The sequence below is a fragment of the Phyllostomus discolor genome, chromosome 9 (genome assembly GCF_004126475.2).
Source record: "Phyllostomus discolor isolate MPI-MPIP mPhyDis1 chromosome 9, mPhyDis1.pri.v3, whole genome shotgun sequence".
NCBI classification, from domain to species: domain Eukaryota; kingdom Metazoa; phylum Chordata; class Mammalia; order Chiroptera; family Phyllostomidae; genus Phyllostomus; species Phyllostomus discolor.
The window spans coordinates 4,489,057-4,513,349 of record NC_040911.2 but is presented as its reverse complement, the minus strand read 5'-3'; the positions used below and the strand labels follow the sequence as shown (position 1 = coordinate 4,513,349).

The 24,293-nt window shown below is 47.0% G+C and overlaps 1 protein-coding gene across 3 annotated transcripts in view; it reads right to left on the bottom strand.

The window, feature by feature from the left end:
• Positions 1-5,706: 5,706 nt before the first annotated feature.
• Positions 5,707-24,293, bottom strand: part of CD226 (CD226 molecule) — a 52,749-nt gene continuing 34,162 nt past the window's right edge. Inside the window, exons 4-7 of one of the 3 annotated variants that reach the window (XM_036010155.1) lie at positions 23,117-23,464; positions 13,984-14,086; positions 9,605-9,653; positions 5,707-7,313 (exon numbers count right to left, since the gene is read on the bottom strand). In XM_036010155.1, coding sequence (XP_035866048.1) covers positions 7,200-7,313; positions 9,605-9,653; positions 13,984-14,086; positions 23,117-23,464 — 614 coding nt within the window. In that variant the 3' untranslated portion in view covers positions 5,707-7,199. Of the gene's footprint in view, positions 7,314-7,602; positions 9,244-9,604; positions 9,654-13,983; positions 14,087-23,116; positions 23,465-24,293 lie in introns of those variants that run through there. The other 2 variants (XM_036010154.1, XM_036010156.1) reach the window with 2 other exon arrangements.

The window sequence follows — 24,293 nt, the reverse complement described above, 5'->3', positions numbered from 1 at the left end:
GTTTCTCCCTCCCTTCCCTTCTCTCTAAAAATAAATAAAACCTAGAAAAAAAAAGAAAAAAACTTACAGGCAAGAAGGGGCTGGGAAGAATTATTTGAAGTCATGAAAGGCAAGGACCTACATCCAAGATTACTCTATCCAGCAAAGCTATTGTTTAGAATGGAAGAACAGATAAAGTGCTTCGCAGATGAGGTCAAGTTAAAGGAGTTCATCATCACAAAGCCCTTACTATATAAAATGTTAAAGGGACTTATCTAAGAAAAAGAAGATCAAAAATATGAACAGTGAAATGACAGCAAACTGACAACTATCAAAAATTGAACCTAAAAAAATAAAAACTAAAACAAACTAAACAAGCAACTAGGACAGAAACAAATTCACAGAAATGGAGGGTTATCAGCCGTACATGGAGGAGTTACATGGAGGGGTATGTGGGTGGGACAAAGGTGCAGAGTAGAGGGGAAAAAAGAGAAGGGTGGTGTTGGGAACAGTCCTGCCGGTTTCAGAAGCTGTAACCGCCCTTCCCCCCACATCCATGGCTAAGGCTGAGTGGCTAAGGCTGAGTGAGTAACCTTCAGACCATAAGCCACTAAGGAGACAAAGCTTACCTCCCTGGCAGGGGTGCCACTTTGGCTCCTTTTACTTCACCCTGCCTGGCCTCAATGCTTGATCGGTTAGTCAATGATGGGTAAGATTCCCCAAGGTGGGGAATGACCTAAGACAAGCACGATCACAGGGAGGCCCCAGGGAAGGACTTGGGGGGCTATGGAGAAAAAGGGTGATGGACCCTTGCCCCTCAGCTTTGACATAGCCTGAGTCCTCATTCTGTCTGGGAGAAGTCTCCTAATCTCTTGGCTGCCTTACTTCCCCTGCCTGACTTAAGCCTGAGACAATGACAGAGGGTGGTGCAGCCCTGTGCTGGAAAGGGTGGGTTCCCCAGGTGATCAGGCCTAAGAAAGAATACATAAAGTCCTGTGAAGCCTGCTTTGCTAAGAATGCTCTCAATTAAATGATAAAAGTCCGAGCAGGAAATGAGTTTGTTTCCCAAAGTTTTATAGCCCTTTAGCTAACAGACCCTGACTCAGAATAGGCCCTCAGAGTTCTTTGTATGCTATCTATTGTTTGATCCTTACTGCCTGACAATGATTAATGAGCTTTACCTTTATTCCTGTGCAAATTGATCCCAATAAAAGCCCACTGAGGAAAAGGCTCTTGGCCCTTCTCCTTTGAGAGATCGGCCACCTTTCTTCCCCAAGCAGATCATGTCTTGGTAGACTTATTCTCATCCGTGGCAGCGGGGGGGGGGGGGGGGGGGGGGGGCTGCAGGTGGAGCCCCCCCACAGGGTGGGAATCAGATAACTGTAATAACATAATCAATAAAGTATATATTTTTAAAAAATTAAAAAATAAAAAAACTGAAAAAGATGGTTTAGGTAGCCTGTGTTTTTGAGATTTATCCTTTTTTAATAAATATAATTATATTTCAAAGAGCTAAATATAGAGGGAACTTGATGTCCAAAAAAATCAGTATTAAAGCCACTCCTCAGAGATTATGCATTTCACTCACTCTCACTACTCACCTCACTCTTGGGGATGGAATCTAAAGAAAAAAAGATGCTATAAAGACTATATTGTGAACGTTTCACTCAGATCCCCTGGCCCTCCTTTCCACCGTAGCCAATGCTCTTGTTTTTTTTCTTGAAGATGGCATTCTAAATTCTAAATTGCAGGCAAGAGGGACTCTTTCACACATTCCGGAGAGCATTCCAAGAGCCAGCATTGAGTGGCAGAGCAGAGGAGGTACATACCGTCTTTCTGGTTTTGTTTATCTTTCTTTCTGTTATGTGTTGTCTTCTCTAGAATTATATGTATATATATATAACTCTATATTTCTTGGTCATGCTGTTCCTGCCTTGGTTCCTCTTACTCAAGGATTCTTTTTAACTCAGATTTACCTTTTGTTCAATGAAACCTTAAAATAAATTAGTATCGGATACATGTGACCAGGGAAACACTTCCCTGTGAAGCATATTTTATTCCAGTTTAGTAGAAGCCAACAAAAGATCGTTGAACCTGGCACCTGAGACAGTGTTCTGTGTCACGGATGGGTCCTCTGGTGTAGCTTTTGCTGATGGAGGACACTCAACACATCACTATTTTTTTGGTGGCTTGGGATGGAATTTATTACCTTATGCTTTCTTTTTTTTTTTGGACTAAAAATTTATGAAGCCTGTTGTTGGTAGGAGCATGATCTCATCCTAAGCTTCAGATTTCATTCTGTATTTCTTTGTGCCCAACTTTTCATATACCATAAAAATGTTGTCACCTAACTCTATTTTGCCTCACTTGTCAACTGGGATAATAATATTTATTTTACCTATATCTTAGAGTTGGTATAAGAATGAAAGAGGAGAGTACAAGAAATTGCTTCCAAAATTGCAGTACACAGAAGAAATATAAAATGGCACATTTTGTCAATAGTCAAACTTTATAGTAGCTAGCTATTCACTACCTAGTGAACTCATAATCAGAGTAATAGACATGGGGAAATTATAGGAAGGCTAGAAGAGTCATCTATGTTTCTAGAAGCTACTGAGAAATGACATTTCTTTGTACAATTCTGTGAGCTAAAAAAAATCAAAATTTTTTTCTGATCCTCTTCACATGATAAAATCAGCTTGCCTGAAAGCCACATGGGAAGCTGTAATTAGAAATTTCAATAACGTTAAGAGTTCATCGGAGAGCTCAAAGTCTTATCCAGTCAGCTGATTACAGAACAATGGTCTTGCTCACCATAAGTACTTCTGAATACCTGGGATTAGGGTTGAAATGAGTAAGTTATTGAATAAGGAAGAGTTCTTAAGAATGGATTTCCAGGAAAACACAAAATCAGTGGAGATTATTTAAAATTTGAAGAGTGAAAAAAATAAGTTATCAGAGAGTCTCAAGTTTTATGTCTTATAAACATGGTTGGGCATCCCTCTTCAGGTATTCAGAGGATGCTGCTTGATATTTTAACTTTCTTAATCCTCACCAGGGGATATGCTTGTTGATTTTAGAGAGAGAGGGAGGGATAAAGAGAGAGAGAGAGATGTTGATGTGAGAGAGAAACAATGATCTCGCCCCAACGGGGAATTGAACCCGCAACTTTTTGGTTACAGGGCGATATTCCAACCAACTGAGCCACGCCGCCAGGGCTGTTGCTTGATATTTTAAACTCACAAGAATTCAGTCCAGAAAGGGCCTTTGCTCACGTGACCACACATAGACAGCCGACTCTGCCTCCCCACTGCCTTCTTCCTTCAAGAACACCGATCTCTATAGGTCAAATGGCACTTGTTATAATTGTGTAGCATTTCAATTAGCAGTTTCCTATTAAAAAATCAACAAAGGTCAACAGCTAACGTGAGATTTCAGAGGTAAGGTATTACACAGACACTGATATATAAAGATGTCTCTGTCTAGACCAAAGTTGAAATTTTAAAAGTCGATAAACTTGACTAAAGTTGAAATCTAGAAGAAGAAACAGCATGTCTGTTATTTGGGGGAACTGGTGAATGCTAATACCCACATCTCACCTCAGTAGGAAGGGCAGGGACCAGCCTTCTGAAACGCCCCGACTCGTTGAACTCCACGCACGTGTAAAGGCGCCCGTGCTACACCAGGGTGGAAGCTGCACCACGCCGGGGTTGGAGCCGTTTCTGCCTTTACCTCCTCATGTTCCTATTACTCTGATGAAATCCTCACCTAAGAGTCTTCCGTGACAAATGCAACTAGTGACCATGGAGCACTGCATTGTATTCATTCAAACGACAACACACAGGAGGTCGAGGAAACCTTTTCACGCAAAACCCGAAAGTCTGAAATCGCGCGTAAACCTGGGAAAAATGCTCTACAGGATGGTAACTATATAACGTCGTTCAGAGGAACAGGCAACAAGTGGTGGTGAGTTCAAACACTCATCACCCATACCCCCAATTATCACCAAACAGCAATTCCCTCTAATTGGTTATTGCAATGTAAACATAAAAACAGAGGCATTCAGAGGAAACAGATTTTTATTTAATATATTGTAGATCATATAAATTATATACATAAAAGAGAATCTTAGGAAGCATCTTGCTTCCTAAGTAGCACCTTGCAAAAAGGATTTAAAACATAATTTAATTCACTCTGTGGATGTGGTTTGATCTCTTTCCTTAGTAACAACCAGAATAGCAGGTATAACCGATTGGGGTATGGGTGCACATGTAAGTGTGGATGTATTACATATGCATACACATTATATGCATATGTATTATATCTGTGTGTGTATGTAATATACATGCATATATGATATTCATAATGATAGAATTCCAAAAGTCTAGCAAATTAGCCATAATATTAAAGAGACTACAATGAAAGTGCTCTGGGAAGAAGTCCGGAGGAAAGAAGAAATGAAGGAACGAACAGGATTCCACCAGCGTGCCAGCTGACAGCGGGAGGGGTCAGCAGGGAGGTCAGGGAAGTGCCCGCAGCTCTGAGGAGGGCTCTCACTCCGGAGCTCCACCCGGGAAGAGCACACGGAGCCAGCTGTTCCCATAAGTGCTCCGAGTGAGAGATGAGAAACACTAAACTGCCCTGGAAACAGAGGCAAGTTCCAAGTGTTCTGGAGCGCTTTGCACAACACGTACTTGGTGCGTCCCAGAAGCGTTTGCTGACACCGGAGTGAGGCCGCCGGGACAGCGGGCTCTGCCTGTCCCTCCCCTGCCTCCACGGCCATCATGCTCTCTTCCACCCGGGGACTGGCCTCCCCTCCCCAGATCGCCACGGTAGAGATGTTTTCCTTCTCCTCCGTGTCAGCCACTGACAGTGTGGTCATCACCGTCATCCAGAAAGGAATGCCGTGGTTGCCTTTAACTCTTAGGAAAAAGGAAGTATTTCTTTTTTTTTTTTTAACAATGTGAAGTGTGCTCGACCGTGTAGAGTGGGAGATTCAGCCACGGACGCTCTCCCAGGCCAGACGCAGTCCACAAAACAGAGCATCGTTTTCTTGTGAACCGTCCTCCAACTTGGCTGCACCAGCTAACCTGTTTGCAGAGACACCTCGTGAATCCAGACGTAAAGACCTGTGGGCTAACAACATAAAAACGAGTGCCAAGTCTCCTTGCATGTGCATGAGTACAACTAGAAAGTGGTTGTTTTACTTCTTCCCTTCTGAAACAGACAGGGACACTCCCAGTTCCTGTCATCCACAGAATAATTGCACTATTTGGGGTGCACGGTATTGAAAGCTAAAATCATAAAATCTCCAACACCTGGCTTAAACCTGTCCAGTGCGGCTGGGAATCGGTGTAGACACCAGGAGAGCTGGCTTGTGGTTCACTTGCAGACTACCGTGAAGTCTCCTGTTTCCGTACTGTGGTGCAGTTTGCACGACCAGTCTTTCAGGGGTGAGTCATCGGTACTCAAGACAGGAACGAGCACTATATTTGGTACCTTGATTTAACCTCAGAAATACTTTTCAACGTCTGCCTCCAACTACAATTCGGACAATGGCAGGCTGGTCTCTAGTGGGTTGATGTCACCGGTGTCGTCTTTGGCCAAGCCGGGAAGCAGGACGAGTTTCTCTCTGCATCTTCCCTCCCTTCAGTCCCTCCCCCTTCTGTCACATCCCCCACAACGCCCTCCCCACTCTCGTTCTTCTGCGTGACCACACTATACCGCCACACTGTTCTTTCTCTCATATTCAAGTGTCACACCATTATTTTTAAAGAGCTAACATTGCCTATGTGCCTGCTCCTTTTGAGAAACTATATATATTAAAATAACCCTAAAAAGTAGGAAAATTCAATATTAACATTGAATTATTATTGGACCATCTACCACACTTGCTCATAAGGTGAGGCCAGCCATAGTGGCAAGAATTCCACACAGACTCGGAGATGGATCTGTTGGAGAACAAAAAGGGGAGGTGTTTCCCTTTCACATGCATCTCCCTCTTGAGCATGCATGTATTCCACTGCCAGAGACTCCCGTGAAGTATGCCGATACAGCAGATTCTCAAGTGGGCAAGAGAGCGGACTGAGATCCCCCAGCAGGTTCTCTTCGTGGCTGACCCACGGGAGCTGTCTCGGGATGTCGCTGCAGGCCACATTTGCTGCCGACCAGCTGGCTTCTGGGCTCGCCTTCCCCCCTCTCACAGGTCTCTGAATCCCCCACCAGCTGGGTTTTGGCCCCACCCCTAGCTCCAGAGGCCAACAGCTCGGTGACTGAAGTCATTCCATCCTTCCTGGCCATGAGACCCGTTTCATGATAGACACATCACCAAATGTGTCTGCTCTAGGACATACGTAAACTCTCCACCAGCCAGAAACAAGGATGACGAGTTGCCAGCGTTGCTGGCAGCACTCTGGGAAGCACAAGGGCAAGGCCAAATGGAAGTCAGGCTGGCACCGCTGAAGGGAGTCCGACCTCATGGAAGGGAATCCAGAAGTTGGTCTACGCCCATACTTGGTTCAGGCTCAGCCCGGAAGCCCTGGCCGAGAGCCCTCGTCTGCAGCGTGACCTCCCCTGGATGGTGCCGTTACAGGAGTCAGTGCGTTGCCGTTTGTGCCTGAGCTGATCAGAGGCAGGTTTGCTGCAACACTTCTGCTGCCGTCATTCTCTTTAGGTGATGCAGGTCGCCAGCCCCAGGGACAGCGAGCAGGCAGATCCGGCTGTTCCCCCTCCATGGCCGGCAGGAGCTGGGGCAGCAGGGGCAGCGGCCCCGGGGCAGGACCGACAGACGGGGCCCTCTGTGCCCTAGCACAGGCCCGGGATGAGCGAAAGCAGCGGACCCTGGACATCTCCAGACCGACAAGGGCCTGACCCTTCAAGTACGAGGTGATGAGACCATGGACAGGAGAATTGCCTTTAATATTCTGTTTTGTTCATAAACCCCAGATTGTGTGTATGTCTTTTAACTTTAAGAAATTAGTACATAGGCTTCTGTTACTTATCAGGCGGAGGTTGTATATGCAAACGTGGCACGGGTCATCCTTTTTCCAGTGTTTTATTGGGGAATTAAATAGTGTGATATTTGAATTGAAAAAATAAAATAAAATAAAATATATTGAGTCAAGTGGTATCCGGGGTAGACACTGAGTAGTGAGAAGACACTGTATAAAGATCCACATACATAACAGTCATGGTAAGCTCGATCGGGCCAAGGAGCAAGCTCAGACGCGAGCCTTCGGTCTGCGGGAGAAGGTGGGGAAGTTGACATACACGTCCTCTCCTGCACCGTCGGGCTGCTGGGCGGGGAAGGGGGGGCTTCGGTAGTTGTTGGATGCCTAGAACGACAGGCGGAGAGGGTGTCAGTAACTCACTGCACTGCGGCACAGAGACACCAGAAGCGAGCGCCTTCCCCCGTTCGGCTGTATTAGAGGTCAGAACATTCTCTTCACTCTGTTGCACTTCCGTGAGTCACCACGCTCCTGGCACGCAGGGCTGCGGGTGAGACGTGCCGGATGCCCTGTCTGTGTCACCACTTGTGGTGCTGGGTCCACGAGACACCTGCTTAGGGCGGCACTCCCTTCCCTGGTGTGAGGCTGCTTTGATGAGAACAATCATTCCCACTTGCTGTATGAAAAGTCTAGTATTATAGTATTTTCCCATAGTGGGCACCCATTAATTTCTGTTGAATGAATGGCATCCAAGGCAATACTTTTTTTTAATTTATTGATTTATTTGAGAGAGAAAGAAAAACATCACCATTTGTGTTCCATTTATTTCTGCATGCATTGGTGGATTCTTGTATATGACCTGCCTGGGAATCGAACCTAAAACCTTGGCATATTGGGTTAATGCCCTAGCCGACTGAGCTCCCTGGCCAGAGCCCAGAGACAATACTTTTAAAGACCACGGTGTCCTGGCTTGAAAATAAGCCACGGAACACACTTAAAGAAATGAACAAAATAAACTGAGATTCACTTTCAATGTTATATTAGTGTTCAAGTGGTTTTGGTGTTTGCAAGGAGGAAGCAAAGGAAAGTTCAGGTGTCATTGTTAACTATTTAGCCTGTCCAAAAAAAAAAAGAACCAAGCAAGTCTAACTTCATCTTCATATCAACTTAAAATGTCACTTTTTAATCATCATTCAAAATAACACTATTCTACAAAAGCCTGAAGAAGTTGAACACCCAATGCAGGAAGTCGCAAAGCTCCTTCCCTCCTCGGAAATTCTTCACAGTGACAAGTCTGGTTCTGGGTTGGCTCGAGTGGGCAACAGCAAAAGACAAAGGACAGATCCAGAAAGTGCGTAAGACAGCGCACTGTTCAGGTGCGTAGCCGCGGCAGGTAACAAAAGACAAAACGTCTGGGGTCTTTGCCAGGGGTGCCGAAAAGTAAGCCATTAATTACTCAGGAAAAAAACTTTGCTCTGCGAAGAGTAATCATGTAGTAGAAGCAAAAAGTTACGCTGGGAAATCGTGAAGAAGTAGTATGCACACTGAGCTGTCAGAAACGTTTTAGTGCTTGACACGTTTGGCGGGGTAAAAGGTAACAATGGATGATTAAGTTGAAGAAAAATGGATGTAACTGTAGATGACACTTGGAGACGTGATCTATTGTAAAGTTTCCTAAATGGAACAGTACGTGTTACGGAGAATATCTGACCTATTGTGGAGACTGCAAGCACGGAGACGAGCAGTGCTCTTATCTGCAAAGGTAGATGCAACCTCCCGCTCTTTTGGGTGAACAAAGGGGAGCAGGATCCAGGCAGAATGAGGAGGAAAAGCTCACACTTCATCAGGCTCCTGCAGACCCTCCAAAAGCTCTTTAGCTTTATAATCTGAGAGCCTATTAATTAATAAATTATCAAAAGGTAAGAATGATCATGCATATCATGCATTGTGTCCTTGATTCTTGCATCGCTTGAGTCTTCTATGTAGTTGAACTTCATTTGATCCTCACAATAACCTTATGGCATAAAAATACTATGCCCTGTACGGGGCCAAATAGTGTCCCCCCACATCTATGGGCTTCCCAGGCCTTCATGATGTGACTCTGTGTGGAAATAGTGTTGTTGCACAAACACACACACAGGGCAGAGGCCAGGCGAGGACAGAGGCAGAGACCGGAGTGGTGGGGCCCCGCGCCAAGGATGGGGCCAGGGATTGCCAGAAGCCAGCAGACACTCAGAGGGAAGCGTGGACCAGATTCTCGTCCCCAGAAGGATTGCGTCCTGCTGAGACCTTGATTTTAGGCTCCAACCCTCCAGACCTGTGAGAGAATAGATTCCTGTTGTTTTAAATCACCCCCTTTGGGAATTTGGTTGCGGCGTCCCTAGGAAATGAATCCAGATTTTGGTAATGCACAGTGTTGATTATTATTATGCTGGTGTCATTTTTCTTTTATTGATATTAATGTAAAACAAACAGCTTCAAAGGGTATTGATAATAGGGGAACAGTTCAGAAAAGAACTGTTTCATCAAATGGCTGGTCCTTGAACCACAGGCAGTTGCATGGCCAGATGGTTGAAAGGAGAGTAAATAAGAAGATTGCTAATTGCCAAATGGGCGGAGTTTGCAAAACACGGATGATGCACAAAGGGGGTGGGAATGACAACTCGGAGACAACTTACCTTACTCTTTGTTTCCTGGGGCTCCTTACACTGGAATCTTTTCTTTTTCCTGGAAGTACATGTTCAACAGAGGGATTAAGAATTACATTCCAGACTGGTTTTATTTCAAATCCTCTGTACACCTCATCTATACCCCAGCTTCCAGGCGCTTCCCAAACACGTTGAAGCAGCTACCCACACTTGCTTTATACATACTTACCAAAAATTCCACTGACCTAAATCTTTTTTTATTTTCTTACCATCTCAGCGTGCTCACCAGTGGTAGGGGCAACTAAATGGATATCTGGCCAGTGTGCGTTAGTCATGCATCTCTGTGAGTTTACTAAAGAATGGTTCACAGCGGCTTATCACATAAATGGCTTACGGCTATCTCCAGGTCATTTCAGAGTTACAGATTTCCCACAATTAAAACTTCCTTATAAATGCTAACGGAGTCACTTCTTGGTTGACTATGTTAATAGAATTAAGCTTTATAAAATCTTATGGGTGTTTTATTAAACCACCTATATGGGTTATTTCATTTATATTTTATTTTAAAACTCTCTGTGCAACAGACTGGGGGACAGAGACAGAGAGAAGAATAACTTGCTCCAAATCACACGGCTGGTTAGTGGTCCTGTTGGGTTGGGACCCACCGCCTTCCTGCCTACAGACTGGGTTCTCCTGCTTCCGGAGCCAGGCTGTTGAAGTCCAAGGCACAGTCTGCAGCCATCCTGTCCATTAAACCCTCCAGATCCCAGTTAAACTCACAAAAGCCTAACTTGGGGAGACATCTTTGAAAAGAGAATGCAGGAGAAGAAGAAACGAAGCTACCGCAATGGACTCCAATAGATCAGATGACTACCTTGAAGTTGAAGGAATCGTTTTATAGGGACTATCTCGTTTCATCTCCCTAAAGAAAAGATCTTATTGAATACCAAGGAGAATGGTCAGACACAAAAATGTAGAGTTGTTTTTTTTTAAAGATGGGCCTATAACTTCTTCATGAACATTTTAAAACCAGACAAGGTGGTCTCTCTCCAGTGAAAGGTGGACGCTGACCCCATGGTCTCTTCTGGTTGCGATGAAATCCTCCCCCATCCCAACACAACCACAGATGTACCTAGTGCTATGTGCTTTTCTCTGTTTACTGGACTATTATTGGAAAATTACTTAATGTATTTACTTATTTTATGTGTAAGTTTACTATGTGCAAGCCATGTTTGTGCTTTTCTCTATTTACTAGACTATTATTAGAAAATTACTCAATGTATTTACTTATTTTATGTGTAAGTTTACTATGTGCAAGCCATGTTTTGAGGTGTTTTACAGAAATTATTGTTCAACAAGAAATCCATGATATATTTGCTATTATCTGCTTTTTACAAATGAGGAAACTCAGACACGGATCTATGACCTTTGATCTCCTGTTAAATCATGGTTCACAAGGCTTTTATATCGTGATATACAGTTGAGTTTCCCAAAGAAGTCCAAATGTGTATATCTCACACACACCTAGAGTGTGCAACGTGACAGAAAGAGGACACACGGCGCTTAGACTCCAGTGGTCTGTGTTGAACCTGTGCTCTGTGCCTTACTAGTGATCTGCATGTCTACAGCTCGGTCCCCTTGCCTGTCAAATCCAGCAAGTGCACTGGCTCGTTCCAGGCTGCCCGGTCGTTCTGGTTGGTGGCTTCTAAAGAGTTTCCCAGGGGTGAGCTCATGTTAGTGCTGAACTTGGAGAATCCCGGGCAGACCAGACACCCCACCCGTTGCGAGCATCCACGTGGGGGACAGATGCGAAAATAAGTGTCCAGCACTTTGCTCACTGAAGCTGAAGTTGCTTCCTGCAAACACAGGTGCCAATGGGCGGGCAGACTGTCGTGCGCGCCGGGGCTGGGGACTTGCACCAGCCGTGGCCACTCAGTGGCATCCCGCTCCTGCTCTACCAGGAATGGGGGGGGGGGGCGCACCACCAGGAGTGGAACTAGGGCTCCAAGGGCCTCTGTGGCTGAACTCCCGGGGGGTTCACAGGAGGACTCAGGGCCCTTCGGGCCCACTGGGGTTTACTGTGGCTTTCATCCAAATCAGCACATGCGAAGTCACCGGAGTGTGGCCCGCAGTCACGAGGACAGAGATCAGAAGGTCACAGTGTAGCCCTGGCAGTGTCTTCCCAAACACGTGCCTTCCAAGGAACAGCACTCACTGACGTAGCGGCAAGGTGGACAGAGCAAGTACCTGTTCCTTGTGTTTGGCTGCGATTACACATTCCAGTCCGCTAATCTTCTTTTTATCACGTCTAACCAAGTGGAACAGCACACGCCACAGTTCCATTTAGCTATTTGTGTAAGAGGGATACATTTTCATGAGCCTAAATCCTTGCTGTCCAACCCCTGCGACCTTCCGGAGACCTGCTGCCACTCAGCTGTCTGAGCCCCGCGTGTTCCTGTGGCCACGTGGCTCCTTGGTGCAATTTTTTATTAGGCAGGGTGACGCGGTGGAGACATCGTCAGTGTTACAGACACCGGGGACCCTCGCCTCACCCAGCCAATGTCTGACCCGAGAAGGAGCGGAGGGCAGCGGGCTGAGAGGAAGGAGGAACGACAGTTCTGCATTTCAGTTTAATTAGACAAATGCTGTTTGACTGTCCCTTCTCTGGGAAGATTAGTGCTAAGTGCTATCAAACTAAAAGATGCACAGAGCGTAACCCCCGCCAACATGAACACAAAGACAAACACGGGAGTGGTTGAACTAGAAAGCAGGCTGCCAGGTGTGGCAGATGAGAAGCGTGTGGGGCTCGGGGTAGGGCTCCAGGTCTTTTTGGGGGGGGGGGGGGGGGGGGGGTGCGGGGAGAGGCAGGACAGACCTCCGCAGGGGACATGTGTCCCACAGCTAACCCACAGGATTAAGGCCAAAGGTGGGAGAACAGCATTCTGGTGGCAGATCAATGGGAAGAGAGTCGAGTGTGTTCACAGAATAAAAGCTGCAGCTTTCATGAACTTTGACAGCGTCGTGGCAGCAGGAGAAGGAGAAGCAGGAAGGAGAAGGAGGCTGGCAGGGTCAGAAAGACAGCACCGACACATCCTGCCACTGTTCCGGTGGTGGTGGAACAGTAGCCCAAGGCTTTGAACCGAGAGATGACTTGGCCAGTCTTGGCTTTCAGGAAAGGAACCAGGAAAAAATAGGTGCATTGGAAAGAGAGGAGACAGCTCTGAGCAGGAAGGCGGACTGGGGAGTATGTCTAAAAGCCGGGGAGCAGTGCCGGGGAGCAGTGACCAGAACCTTCAAAGAGGTGGAGGCTGAGGAGACGGAGGCAAGGTGGAGGAACCCCTGCAGATCCAATTAATAAGCCATGCATGTGTGTGTATGTGTGTATATGTATATGTGTGTGTATGCATGCATGTGTACAAGTGTGTATGTGTGCACATGTGTGCAAGTCCATGCATGCATTTATGTGATATTCTGGGGTAGAGAAGAGCGGGGATAGACAGATTTATCTACTCGATAAACGTAAATAAAGTGTCTATGATGTGCTAGTCATGCAAAATGTAGGCATCAAACGTGAGGTCCCTTCCTCTCTGAGGAGGGTAGCACTTCCGCTGGAGTGCAGTACAGGGGCGTGGTCCCAGCGAAGACGGCAACAGACCCCGGGACATGCATGTGCATGAACATGGAGAGCCAGAAAGGGAAGAACCAGTCCACCAAGAGTGTCCTAGAAGCTTCCAAGGGTGCCACAGACCGCAGCAGGTAGGAATCTAAGAGGCAACGGCCACCTGCTCACTCTAAGACCGCCCCTCCCAACCCCTTCCTTCCTTGATAATGTTTAATAAAGCACCCAGATTGCTCGTTTCAGAAAATAGACAACCGTCCCAGTCTCATTGTTTCCTTGTTAGAATGTGTGCTTTGTCACATCTTGTTGCCACTGTCCCAGTAAGGTGAACTGGTGAACAATAAATGAGGGCATTATTACTGTTCAACCCTGCTCTTACCTTTCTTGGAATCTCTCTCTCTCTCTGCCTCTCTCTCTCTTTCTCTCACACACGCACACACACACACGCGCACACACACTCGCACCACCTCACCCAGTGGCCTTTATGCCAGCAGGAGAAGGAAGATGGATGGGGGCAGAGACACAGCAGAGGCACCGGGCAGTTGGCTGCCCGGACACAAAAGCTTTGTTAATATGGGGCAGGCAGCCAGCTCCTACTGATTACTGAGTGAGCTCTCCTGCCTTCTCCTCCAGTGCTACAGTTCCTCCCTGTCCTCTGTGTACGAGCAGCACTCCACACTATGGGAGTGCTAAGACAGCTTGAGTAACGACGGGGTTATTAATAACAGAGAAACCCGCACGTCAGGATCGCTCAGGGTGAACAGGATTCGGGAGAAGAAGCAATGCTCACCTGTTATAAACAATGACAATGACGGTGGCAATTAGGATAACAAACAGCAGCAATAAAACTGACCCTCCAGCCGTGAAGAGGATATAGTGGTTAACGGTTTTATCTAGGAGAAAAAAAATATATATAGTAGAAATTAGGAATTCAGCTAAAGCCAGCAAAACGGAAGGGAGAAAAATGAGGTACAGGTACATTAATCATCACAGGGGAACCCTTTAAAACAAACCACAAAACCAAGAAAAAATAGGACGAGATCAAAAAAAGATTATTTTTCTTTCAGAGTCTCCTAAATAATTCTGCCTCTCACAGATTTTTATTCGTTCCTTGACCCCTGTGTTTGGGTTGGATGCCTTTGGGTAAGAATGGAGAGAGTGCACATCCCATCCGAGCCAGGTACCACTTCATTCTAATGAGCTCCTGGGCCCAAACATAAAATCTTTGTAGAAAAAAATAACGATCTAAATTGCATACAAATAAAGATGGCCTCTTAAGTCTCATATGTACGTGCACTAAGTACATTTACGACACAACGGTATGTGACTTTGATGTTTATAAGTAGCATTGCGTCTAAGAAGTATTTTCTACTCAGCTGGGGTTCATGATAAAAAAAATAATCAGTAAATGTGTGTTACTCCAACTCATCCCTCCCCGTGGCCCAGGAATGTGAAACTCTCACACTCGTTCTTCCACTAGCAAAGTTTTTTTTTTTTCTACCTCCAGCACACTCCTCACACTTCTCCGCACGCCTTTCTTGCTCTGTCCACTAATGGCATCCCAGAACTGTGGTAAGGCTCGGTGACACTCAACAGCAGCAAACCCCTGGAGAAAGGTCACCTCCAGAGCACGGCCCCATGAGCTCAGAGTGTTTTACCCTCGCACGGCCCTCCTGCCCAGGCGCACCCCGCCCTCCGCCCCCCACAGTCCCATGCCTGGAGACGAAGCTCCACCTCTTCATGATGTTGTTGGGAGTGGGACTGCCCTGAACCCAGGAGCTGCCAGCCGGCCACCTCTCTTGGGGACAGCCAACGGGCTGGCACGGCCCCAGGCAGCAGGACTTTCTGCCTCTAGAAACTAAAGCCCCAACATTTGTCCCAGGATGCAGGGCGTCCGGCCTGCTGCGGGAACCGGAATATCAGCTTTCCTCTGGATTTGTAACCACCTTCCAGGTTATTTCTTTCTTCCTAGTTCACTGTGTAGCGGCACCTTTTTTCACGACAACAGCTCACCGTCCACTCATTCTTTCGAGCTCTACTGCAAAGAAAAACTCAGCCAAACAGTAAACGTTGCTTTTATGTTTTAAATTTGTTCAACCCAGAAGGTGAAGGAAAGTATAAAAGCAGCTGAATGCTTTAAAGACTTTGTACATGGAGTCTGAGTATGGGCTCTTGTGCAACGATGCTGGGCAGGGGGAAGGCAAAACTCATTCAGAACAAAATTATACTGAACCACCACTACAAAAAGAACAATAAAGTTTTCTCCCCCCAAAATAAAAAATATCAACATTTTAAAGCTCTTGGCACATTATAAAAATAAACACAATACCTGAAATTATTTTGCATTATAACTCAGGACTATGAAAGGATTATACTTGCCATACCTGAAGTAATTTAAATATAATAGCTGCTGAGGTTAAATAGAAGAGGCAATCATAGCAAGAAAATAAGAGTTATTATCAAAGTCATTGGCCATATTCTGAGAGAACTGTTTAACTACTTTTTAAAAATGTTTTTAAGTATTTGTTACAGTAAAAAAAAATCTGGGTAAACTAGAGATCTAATTTTTATCTAAATGTGAGAAGAAAACATAAGTAAATCTCTGGAATGAGCAATGACTTTCCTGTTTATAAAAGTAAATAAATACACAGGCTTGAGCCAGTCAAAATGAAAAATAACTGTAGGTTGGATTATATGTAATGATATGTAAAGACGAATGAAAACCCCGGTTAGTAGCTGTAACGTGTCCCTACTCTCAAGGGAAAGGGACAGGAGACAGCGTGAGAGATGCAGCTTGACAAAGAAGTTCTTCAGGAGCCAGTGTGTCTGAAAGGACGTGTGGGGTGAGCGGGCCCAGCTCCATTCGGGGAGGAAAAACTGCTCCGGCTTGCAACAAAAAAAGAAATCGGTCTGTGTCACGCCCTTTTCACTAGGTGCTTGCCCCTTCGATGCATGACTTTAGTCTAAAGAAATACTCGGAACTGTGAAACGTTTATAACAGGAACAAGAAAATCCTTGTTTCTCAACAGTAGACCAACTAACAAGAGTGTGCAGCTGGGGCCGTTGGACTTGATCTGCGGCAGGATCCGGGGGGCAGGGGGGCGGGGTGGATTCTGTCCGCCCCCAGGTCACCGAGCCCTGCCCTCTGAGTTTCCGAGTGTGAGGGTGCAGGACTGGGTGGGCCCCAGGATTAGCAGCCGTCACCGATGCCTCGATGCTGGCGTGGGGCCCACTCTTTGAAAGTCACAGCTAGAGACAGTAGAATGATGAGTGTCAAGAATTCCAGTGAAATGAAAAGCTACTGACGAGCGAGAGCAAGTTAAATAATGTTTTTAAACCAGAATTCACAGCGGCGCGTGTTGGAAGATCTCAGTCGAGTGTGGGGCTCCCTGGAAAACAAGCCTGGTAGGCAGCGACACGCCGAAATGTTAAAGTGATGATCTTCAGGGAAAAGAGTTAAAAACAATGGTTTCTTTAGGCTTTTCGGTCTACTTGAGGTATTTTCCAACGAATGGGGGTATTGCTCTTAGTGGTCAGAAAAAAAAAATAGCACCCAATTTAAAGGTCTGTATGCTGAAAACAGAATAATCTGCCAACATTTAGTGGTTCTATTTCGAGCGCAGCATGCAGAGAGCATCTTTGCAGAAGCATGCACACAACCCTGGAGGACGAAGGCGGCATTTTTATGAAGCTCTGCACTGAATGAATGCAGAAGCGGAAGCCACGGAGACGTGTGGCCCCTGGTTCCACACGGCGGTGTGCAGACCGGAGTGGATGCTGTGGGTGGGGGCTGATGGCCAGTCCTGACATTCACTGTTGCTGGAATGCTGCTAACAGATCCTGGCTGGGGAATGTCAGCCCCCCTCTTAAAGAAACCAGAATGATGGTCTATTCTCAGCAGCCGCTACTTTGCTGACTTTTTTTTCTACCTCTGTCACCATGCTGAGCTGATTCTTAGGAGGACGAAAGTGTCCTGAACCATAAGGCCACTGTTTCCCCTCCCACCCCAGAGGATAAATACAGTTCAAACACACGGCCAGTGGGATACATAAGTGAACCATTCACTGCAGGGCTGTAACCTCCGGACGAGCACACGCGGCAACTCCGGCTGAAGTTGGAAGAAGCTGGCTAGCTGAATTGTGAGAGAAACAATAGCTGAGCTGTTTTCTCCGTGGCAATTCTAATTTGCCATGGAGAAACAATGCTATTAATCTTCTATGAGGAACTAATTTTTAAAAATTGTGAATTATTTCCTCCTCGCCTTTGGGGAAAATTTCACACAATCATCTGTGTTCCGCTCCTAATAAGGCTCTGAGAGACAACCGCAAGCTGTTAACAGTTCCCAGATGTGCTTCACAGAGAACCATCCGCCCCCCCACGACAAAGAGTGTAAACAGCTGTTTGCAGCTGGGATCATCAGGCAGGTCCCCCACGCAAGCGCGGCCATGGGTTTCCAGTGGGAAGAAAACCGGGGCGTGGTGTGAATTTGAATGTCTGTCTGCCCTCCAAGCTCCTAGGGAGAGGAAAGCTCAAGGAAATAGCTTCAAATTCACACTGAGGATAAAGATCCAGTTAAAACAAAACCGTCCCTAGAACTGGCTGCTTGCTAACACTGCCAACCTGCACTCCTTATCGTGATGTTCAATCAGCATCTGCTTTACGTGCCCCGGGTACCAATGCGCACGCAGCGATGTGCTCTTGGAAGAGCATCGCCGATCAACGCAACGCCATCTCTCTCAACGCTTCTGCCCTCTGATACTAACTTCTTGTCCTTCGGTTCAGCATCCTGTTCATCTATGCAAATACGTTATGTATTAAAGGTGACTATGGGATTTGGGGTATCTGGAAAGATGAATAAATCAATAAGCGTGGTTTACCAAACAAACTGACTGGTGGCATGTTTTTTAAAGCAGTGACTCCTGAAGAAACAGATTTGGGCAGAGGCAGCCGTAAAGACCCAACGACGTAATAGCCCATGAATGAATAACCAGCTCGCTTATGGTGCTGGAAAAAGTATGTTTCATCGGGACACCCCGTTGCTGTCCGGAATGCTCAAAGCTCAACTAAATTGGCCTGAAAATGGCCGCCGACCCGTTTCATCGGAGGCTATTTGAACTTGCACGCCCTGACACCGGTGCTCCGGGATTCTGGGCTGTGGTTCTGTCACATGAATCAACCGTCGTGCACATTATTTTCTGTGGACGTGGGGAGGATATGAGAGGCTGAATTCATCCCACTCAGCCCTACCCTCACACTAGCCCCACCCACAACATTCACCTCCGTTATACTTTCCTAGGAGTGGGACCCAAGGGTCCTCATGGACAAGCCCGACACCCCACAGAAGTGATCTGTGGGGTTCTCTGGGCCCTGAGCCCGTGACTTCCTAGTGAACCCTTCTGTAGTCTTTCTTTGCAAAACCATCTCCTGGCCCGGTGACTAGCAATTACTCACCATTTACATAAAATATGCAAAATAAGAAAAATGAAGTTCAGAAAGGAAACCAACTTTTTGGAAAGCTATAAATGCAAACAAAGCTCATGAGAATTTCTCCTCAAACAATGTAATTAATCTTGAAAGAGTTCTGGTTTCTTTGATCAGAAATCACTAAGCTTCAAATGTTAAGTTTTGATGAAGAAAATCTAGAAGTAATCTAGCTAGAAAACTTGAACTCAAAATGGACACAGTCCCTGCTAGAACACAAACACATACATTCACATGATATTCTTTATATTAACATACAGAGAATCAGCCAAGAACACTTGCTAACACACGGTCTGCAAAGACACTTTGAGCGCACTAACCAGAGATGCCGTAGTCCCTATCTCAAATAACTTCTAATGTAAGAGTCTGGACCATGGCAAACAGGTGCAGGTGTTAAGGGACTAGAAGGTATAAATTTCCAAGTGGTAAGAGTTTGAGAAATTCAAGGTGTCTGATGGGTCAATGTCCAGGAAGCAGCAGGGGGCAATGTGGAAAAATCTTAAAATGGTGAGAGCTGGAGGGAACCCTGAAGGAGAGGAGGTAACCATGGAAAAGATTGGTAGGCTGGTGAAGAAAAGGGGGAAATAGAAAAGTGTGAGTGGCCATCAAGGTGTGACAAACCCAAGCTGATATTTCAGTCAGACCAAATCCTCTCCCCCATCGGTGCCCATCCATGGTGGGCAGCGGGCCGTGGGCCACCAGCAAGGCAGTTTGCCAGCTGGGGTCTGCATCGGCCCAGAGGAAAGGGCACCTTTCCCTGATTTGTCTGCCCAGAGGAGGAGCCATGTGAGGCTTTGTCTGTCTGGTGTGGGCTCCTTCTTGCAGCCCGAGGACCCCGTGTGTGATGCTGGCAGCCTCACCCGAGAGTTCAATCCTTCCTGTGCGGCCGACCAACCCCTGGCTCTTTGCCTCTGCCGGAATTTCTCTTTTTCATTCTATACTCGACTCTTTGACTTTCCCTTCCTTGGACGTTCTTTTGCCATCTTTGGTCAAGGATTGATAGTAGCTTTCATGGCCCTTAAAGGAGGTGCTAGATTTCAACAAGTTATCACTTAATCGGGCCTACCACCTCCTGTGCTCACCCAGAGCTCAGACTCTCAACACCCGCCCAGCCGGCGATTGCAGCCGCCCACACACAGCTTCCTCGGCCGCTCGCTTCCTTCCAGCTATTCCCCGCCTCTGCTCTCTCTCTCTTTCCTCTGCTCTGGCGTCCGCGTCTCCTGTGGAACCCGACGGCTCAGCTGAGCGGTCATGTGGGTGGGCGGAAGACGGCAGAAGGACATGAGGAACTACACTTCTCGGCAGGGCTCCAAGGCCGTCTGTCCCCAACCAAGCTCCCCCAGAAACGCTCCGAGAGAGCTGTTTGTGTATCTTTGATCCTCCTCCTTTTTATCATCAACAAGCTCAGCTAAAACAATAGCAGTTTGAGCATCATGTAAGTTACTACTGAAAGGCTTCACAAATGCTTTGGACGGAAACTAAAATACTCTTGTCATGATTAATGAAATTCCAAAGAATGTTCAGGGCCAAGAACAATGTTGGTCCCGGTCGGGACACAGCCATTTTCCCCTGTTTCTTGCCCCTAAGCTCCAGACAAATTCCAAGTGCAGAAAGGCCAGCCTGGAACCGTTTCGTACCACTCCTCGGAGTCTGAGTGCTGAGAACAGGAGACAAGCAGTTCTGTCCGTTGCTACCCCTTTAGCAAAGAGAGCCAATAGTAAACTCTAGTTCACACGTGTTTCCACCACTTTCTCTCTATTCAAAGCAGGTCTGGATAAACGACATGTGGGTTGACACCGTGTCACCTTTTGGGTGATCTCGGAGTGCCTAGTCCTCGTTGGAGATGAACACAGGCAGACACATGCCAGGGGAGGAGCCCCTGCGTAGGAGTGGACTCGCAGGGTCCTGCCAGTCTCTTTGGGACCCTATGAAAGAAGGGGACGGGAGGTAGCCGAAGGATGCTCAGGCATCTGTGAACTCTGTGGTATACTCGTCTTCCCCACGACAGCTGAAACAAATCAGGCCTGCTCCACACTGACACCTGTCTCTCTGCTTTTGTCTGTACACTGATGTGTGACCCGACAGCCTCAAGCTTTGCAACAAGCAAATTGCACCACAGAAAAGGCAAGTGATCTTGTTTCATTTTCCATGCGAGTTTCTATACTCAACATGTACTTCTGACTATTTTAAAAAGAGTTAAACCAAAACATACAGCCAACAGCTGTCATCTCCTGTCAGTGGGCCCAGCTGACATCCTTCCGAGCTGCCCACGGCTTCTCAAAGGGCCATCCTGTGGGCGTTCCAAACACGGGAACACTGGCAGTGCCGACCGCTACATCCGGTCACTCGCGTTTCAGCGCTGTTGACAGCTTGTGTACCAAGACAAGGAATAGTTATGCGCAAGACACTCGGTCATGTTTGAACAAGAGAAAGACATTTTCTGAATTAGTAGGAGCTAAATAACTATACCTCCTAAAAATCCTATTACCCTCCTTTTATCTATGATTTAAGATACTTATGCCCTAGCTGGCGTAGCTCAGTGGATTGAGCACGGGCTGCGAACCAAAGTGTTGCAGGTTCGATTCCCAGTCAGAGCACATGCCTGGGTTGCAGGCCATGACCCCCAGCAACCGCACATTGATGTTTCTCTCCCTCTCTCTCTCTCTCTCTCTCTCTCTTTCTCCCTCCCTTCCCTCTCTAAAAATAAATTAAAAAATAAAATCTTTTTTAAAAAGATACTTATAATCACTTTTTGGACATATAATGAACAAGATCTTACTTCATATGTGTTTGAAAATGGCTCTTTAAGATATTTTTCTGAACAGAACTTTTTCTGGCCTTGGTCTCAGAGAGAAGGCTAGTGACTATTTTTAGTCTTGTGTGTGTGTTGGGGGTGGGGGGCAGGTTTAAAAAACACTTCTCTACCACAAGGTGATTTTGAGCTAAGAAATATTTGCTATATATGTCTGAAGTGAAGAATCTCAATTAATTTTCTCCCCCAAATAGTCTGTCAACTCTCTTTTGCATCAAATTCTAAAAAGAACGTACGCCTTACCCACGGCTCCCTCTGGCATTATGAAGAGCAAGGAGCGCTTGACGCGGCCGGAGGCGACCGTGCACGCAGAGGGCTGTCCCCTGCATGCGCCCTCCTGAGCCCACGTGGCTGCTGCAGCTGCCCCGAGCAGCGAGGCCACTGTGTGCTCGAAACCATTTCTCCTTTGTCCATCCCCTGGGCAGCAGAAAACACCTGATGCAGCCCGGGCCAGCCACGGGGGGCAGGCGGGGGGGCAGCCAAGTCCCCGGAAGCTGTAGAAGTCTACACACAGCAGAGGCACATGGGCTGGAAGGAAGGAAAGGGAAGGAAAGGAAAAAGGATGGAAGGAAGGAAGGAAGGAAGGAAGGAAGGAAGGAAGGAAGGAAGGAAGAAAGGAAGGAAGGAAGGAAGGAAAGGAGGGAGGAAGGGAGGGAGGAAGGAAAAGGGAAGGAAGGAAGGAAAAGGGGAGGGAGGGAGGGAGGGAGGGAGGGAGGATACAGGAGAATTTCTGTCACCAATAAAAAACAAGTGGCTTCCTGGGCCATGCCCCCCCGGAGCGAGCACGGCTGCCCAGGAGCAGAGCTGAGAGCACCTGGGATGGCCTCCCTCCCACACGGCGGGAGCACAGGCCTCCACCCACACTCCAGAGGCCGATCTCTCCATGTCTGCGCTTCCACGGGCGAAGAAGCCCTTTTCCTCGTTGCCCCATGGGTGATGCTGAGCCTGCAGCCCACGCAGCCTGGGGCTTCCTTTGGACGCAGGAGACGCATCACTAACACCAAATTAGCGCTGGGCCTCGGAGGGGCGGGCTCAGGGCAGAGCCCTCAAGTTCAGCTCCGACAGCCTCGAGGCCCCCAGCTTCTGGCCCCACAGTGGAAAACAACCAAGGGACTCGCAGCTCTGTCGTGGCAAAGCAGCAACCACAGTAGCAACACTTACTCGGTTCCACTCAACTCCAGAACTGATTCAGTCAACACCAGTCTGGCAGGCCCCTTGTTATTGCTGAGGCTGTAGGAGGCTCATGAAACCGAGTTGCCACGCCCCAAAAGATATTTTTTTTCCAAAAAGTTTTCATGTAACTGCAAATTAGGAATTAAACAGTTGAAGCTTATAGCCCAGTGATACCATGTATTTTTTCAGACTCACTGCATTATTTTTTTTTTTCTGTTTGAGGATTGTGGGGCAGATCAAGAAAACGGGAAAGATCTATCATTGTTAAATTTGTGATTGATGGATGAGCAAGATGAAGAAATACTGAAGACCACCATTCAATAACTGAAAACTCATCTAAATCCAATCCTTAAAAAACATTCTGAACAATGAAACCCTGGCAAAGACAAGAGAAGCCAGCCACGGTGGTTGGCCTTTTCTGTGTTGACATGGGAAGGCCTCCCCGTCACATACTCACCATCGGTCACGGTCAACCTGAACACGAAGGTCTCGTTCTCCCCCGTGTCGGCCTGGAAGCGGCAGCGGTACAGCCCGGAGTCGGAGGCCGTGACGTTGAGCAGGACAACGGTGCTGCTCCTCATCCCCTGGCCGCAGGTGCTCAGCATTTGCCTGCGGTACTGGGAGGTGTTGCCCTTGCCCTGGGACAAGTTGCACCGAGTTAAGAGGTCGATCTGACGGGGCTGGATCTTCTCCCACGTGACTTGTTGCATGGAACCGTTCCTTTGAAGCACATAGGTGAGGGTGATGTTTTTTCCAGTCTCTGAGATCACCTGGCTATTTGGGGACACAGCTGTCTCAAAACGGTCTGGAAAGGAGGAGAAATGGATTATACTTAGGTCCTCGGATTTTTGGGTGCGAAGGTAGAAGCTACTCAAACGATTTTGCCGAAATGATTGGTGATGTTATTTCCCACGTTATGATATCTCTACGCTGCCTCCCTGTACGCAAGGGGCTTTCTGAAAGGCCATGTTCACACGTATGCCCTTAAGTTTTTCTTGGTTAACCAAGTAACGAGAAATACCCTCAAACCCTCTGGTAACGTTTCTTGGTAGTGATCACATCAGCAGGCTGAACCGCACAACCCTGGCTGCTGTCCTGCCGGGCTGCCGACTCCCACGCCGATGCTGGGTGTCAGCTGTCTAGACTGTCGTCACACCAACTGAGATGTTATTGTTTGTGAAAGAGACACCAGATCATCTTCCTTGGCTTCACACATAAACTCAGTTTTCAGGGGCATGGGTTGTCTTAGGCAGCGGTAAAGGAGGGACCCCATGTTCTGTCAATTGCTGGGTACCAAGGGGGTCCTCCAGGATCCCCCCCCCTTCCTCCTGCCACAGCTGGAACTCCCAGCACACAGCACCCTGCGCCGCGCCCCTGGAGACCTCAGTCAGCAGCTCTCACAGTGTGCGCGGAGGACCCCAAGGGTCCCTGTGTCCCTCTTTGACACCTGCGAGATCAGACTGGTTTTAACACTCACGTTAAAATGTAATTTACCTTTTTACCTCTTCATCTATAAGAATATATATTCTTAGGAATTCACTCTTATCCTATAAAAATATACAGTAGATATTTCCAGAGTCTCAATGACCACTGGGGTATGTGCTTATAAAATCTTGTCTTTTAAATTTTGCTCA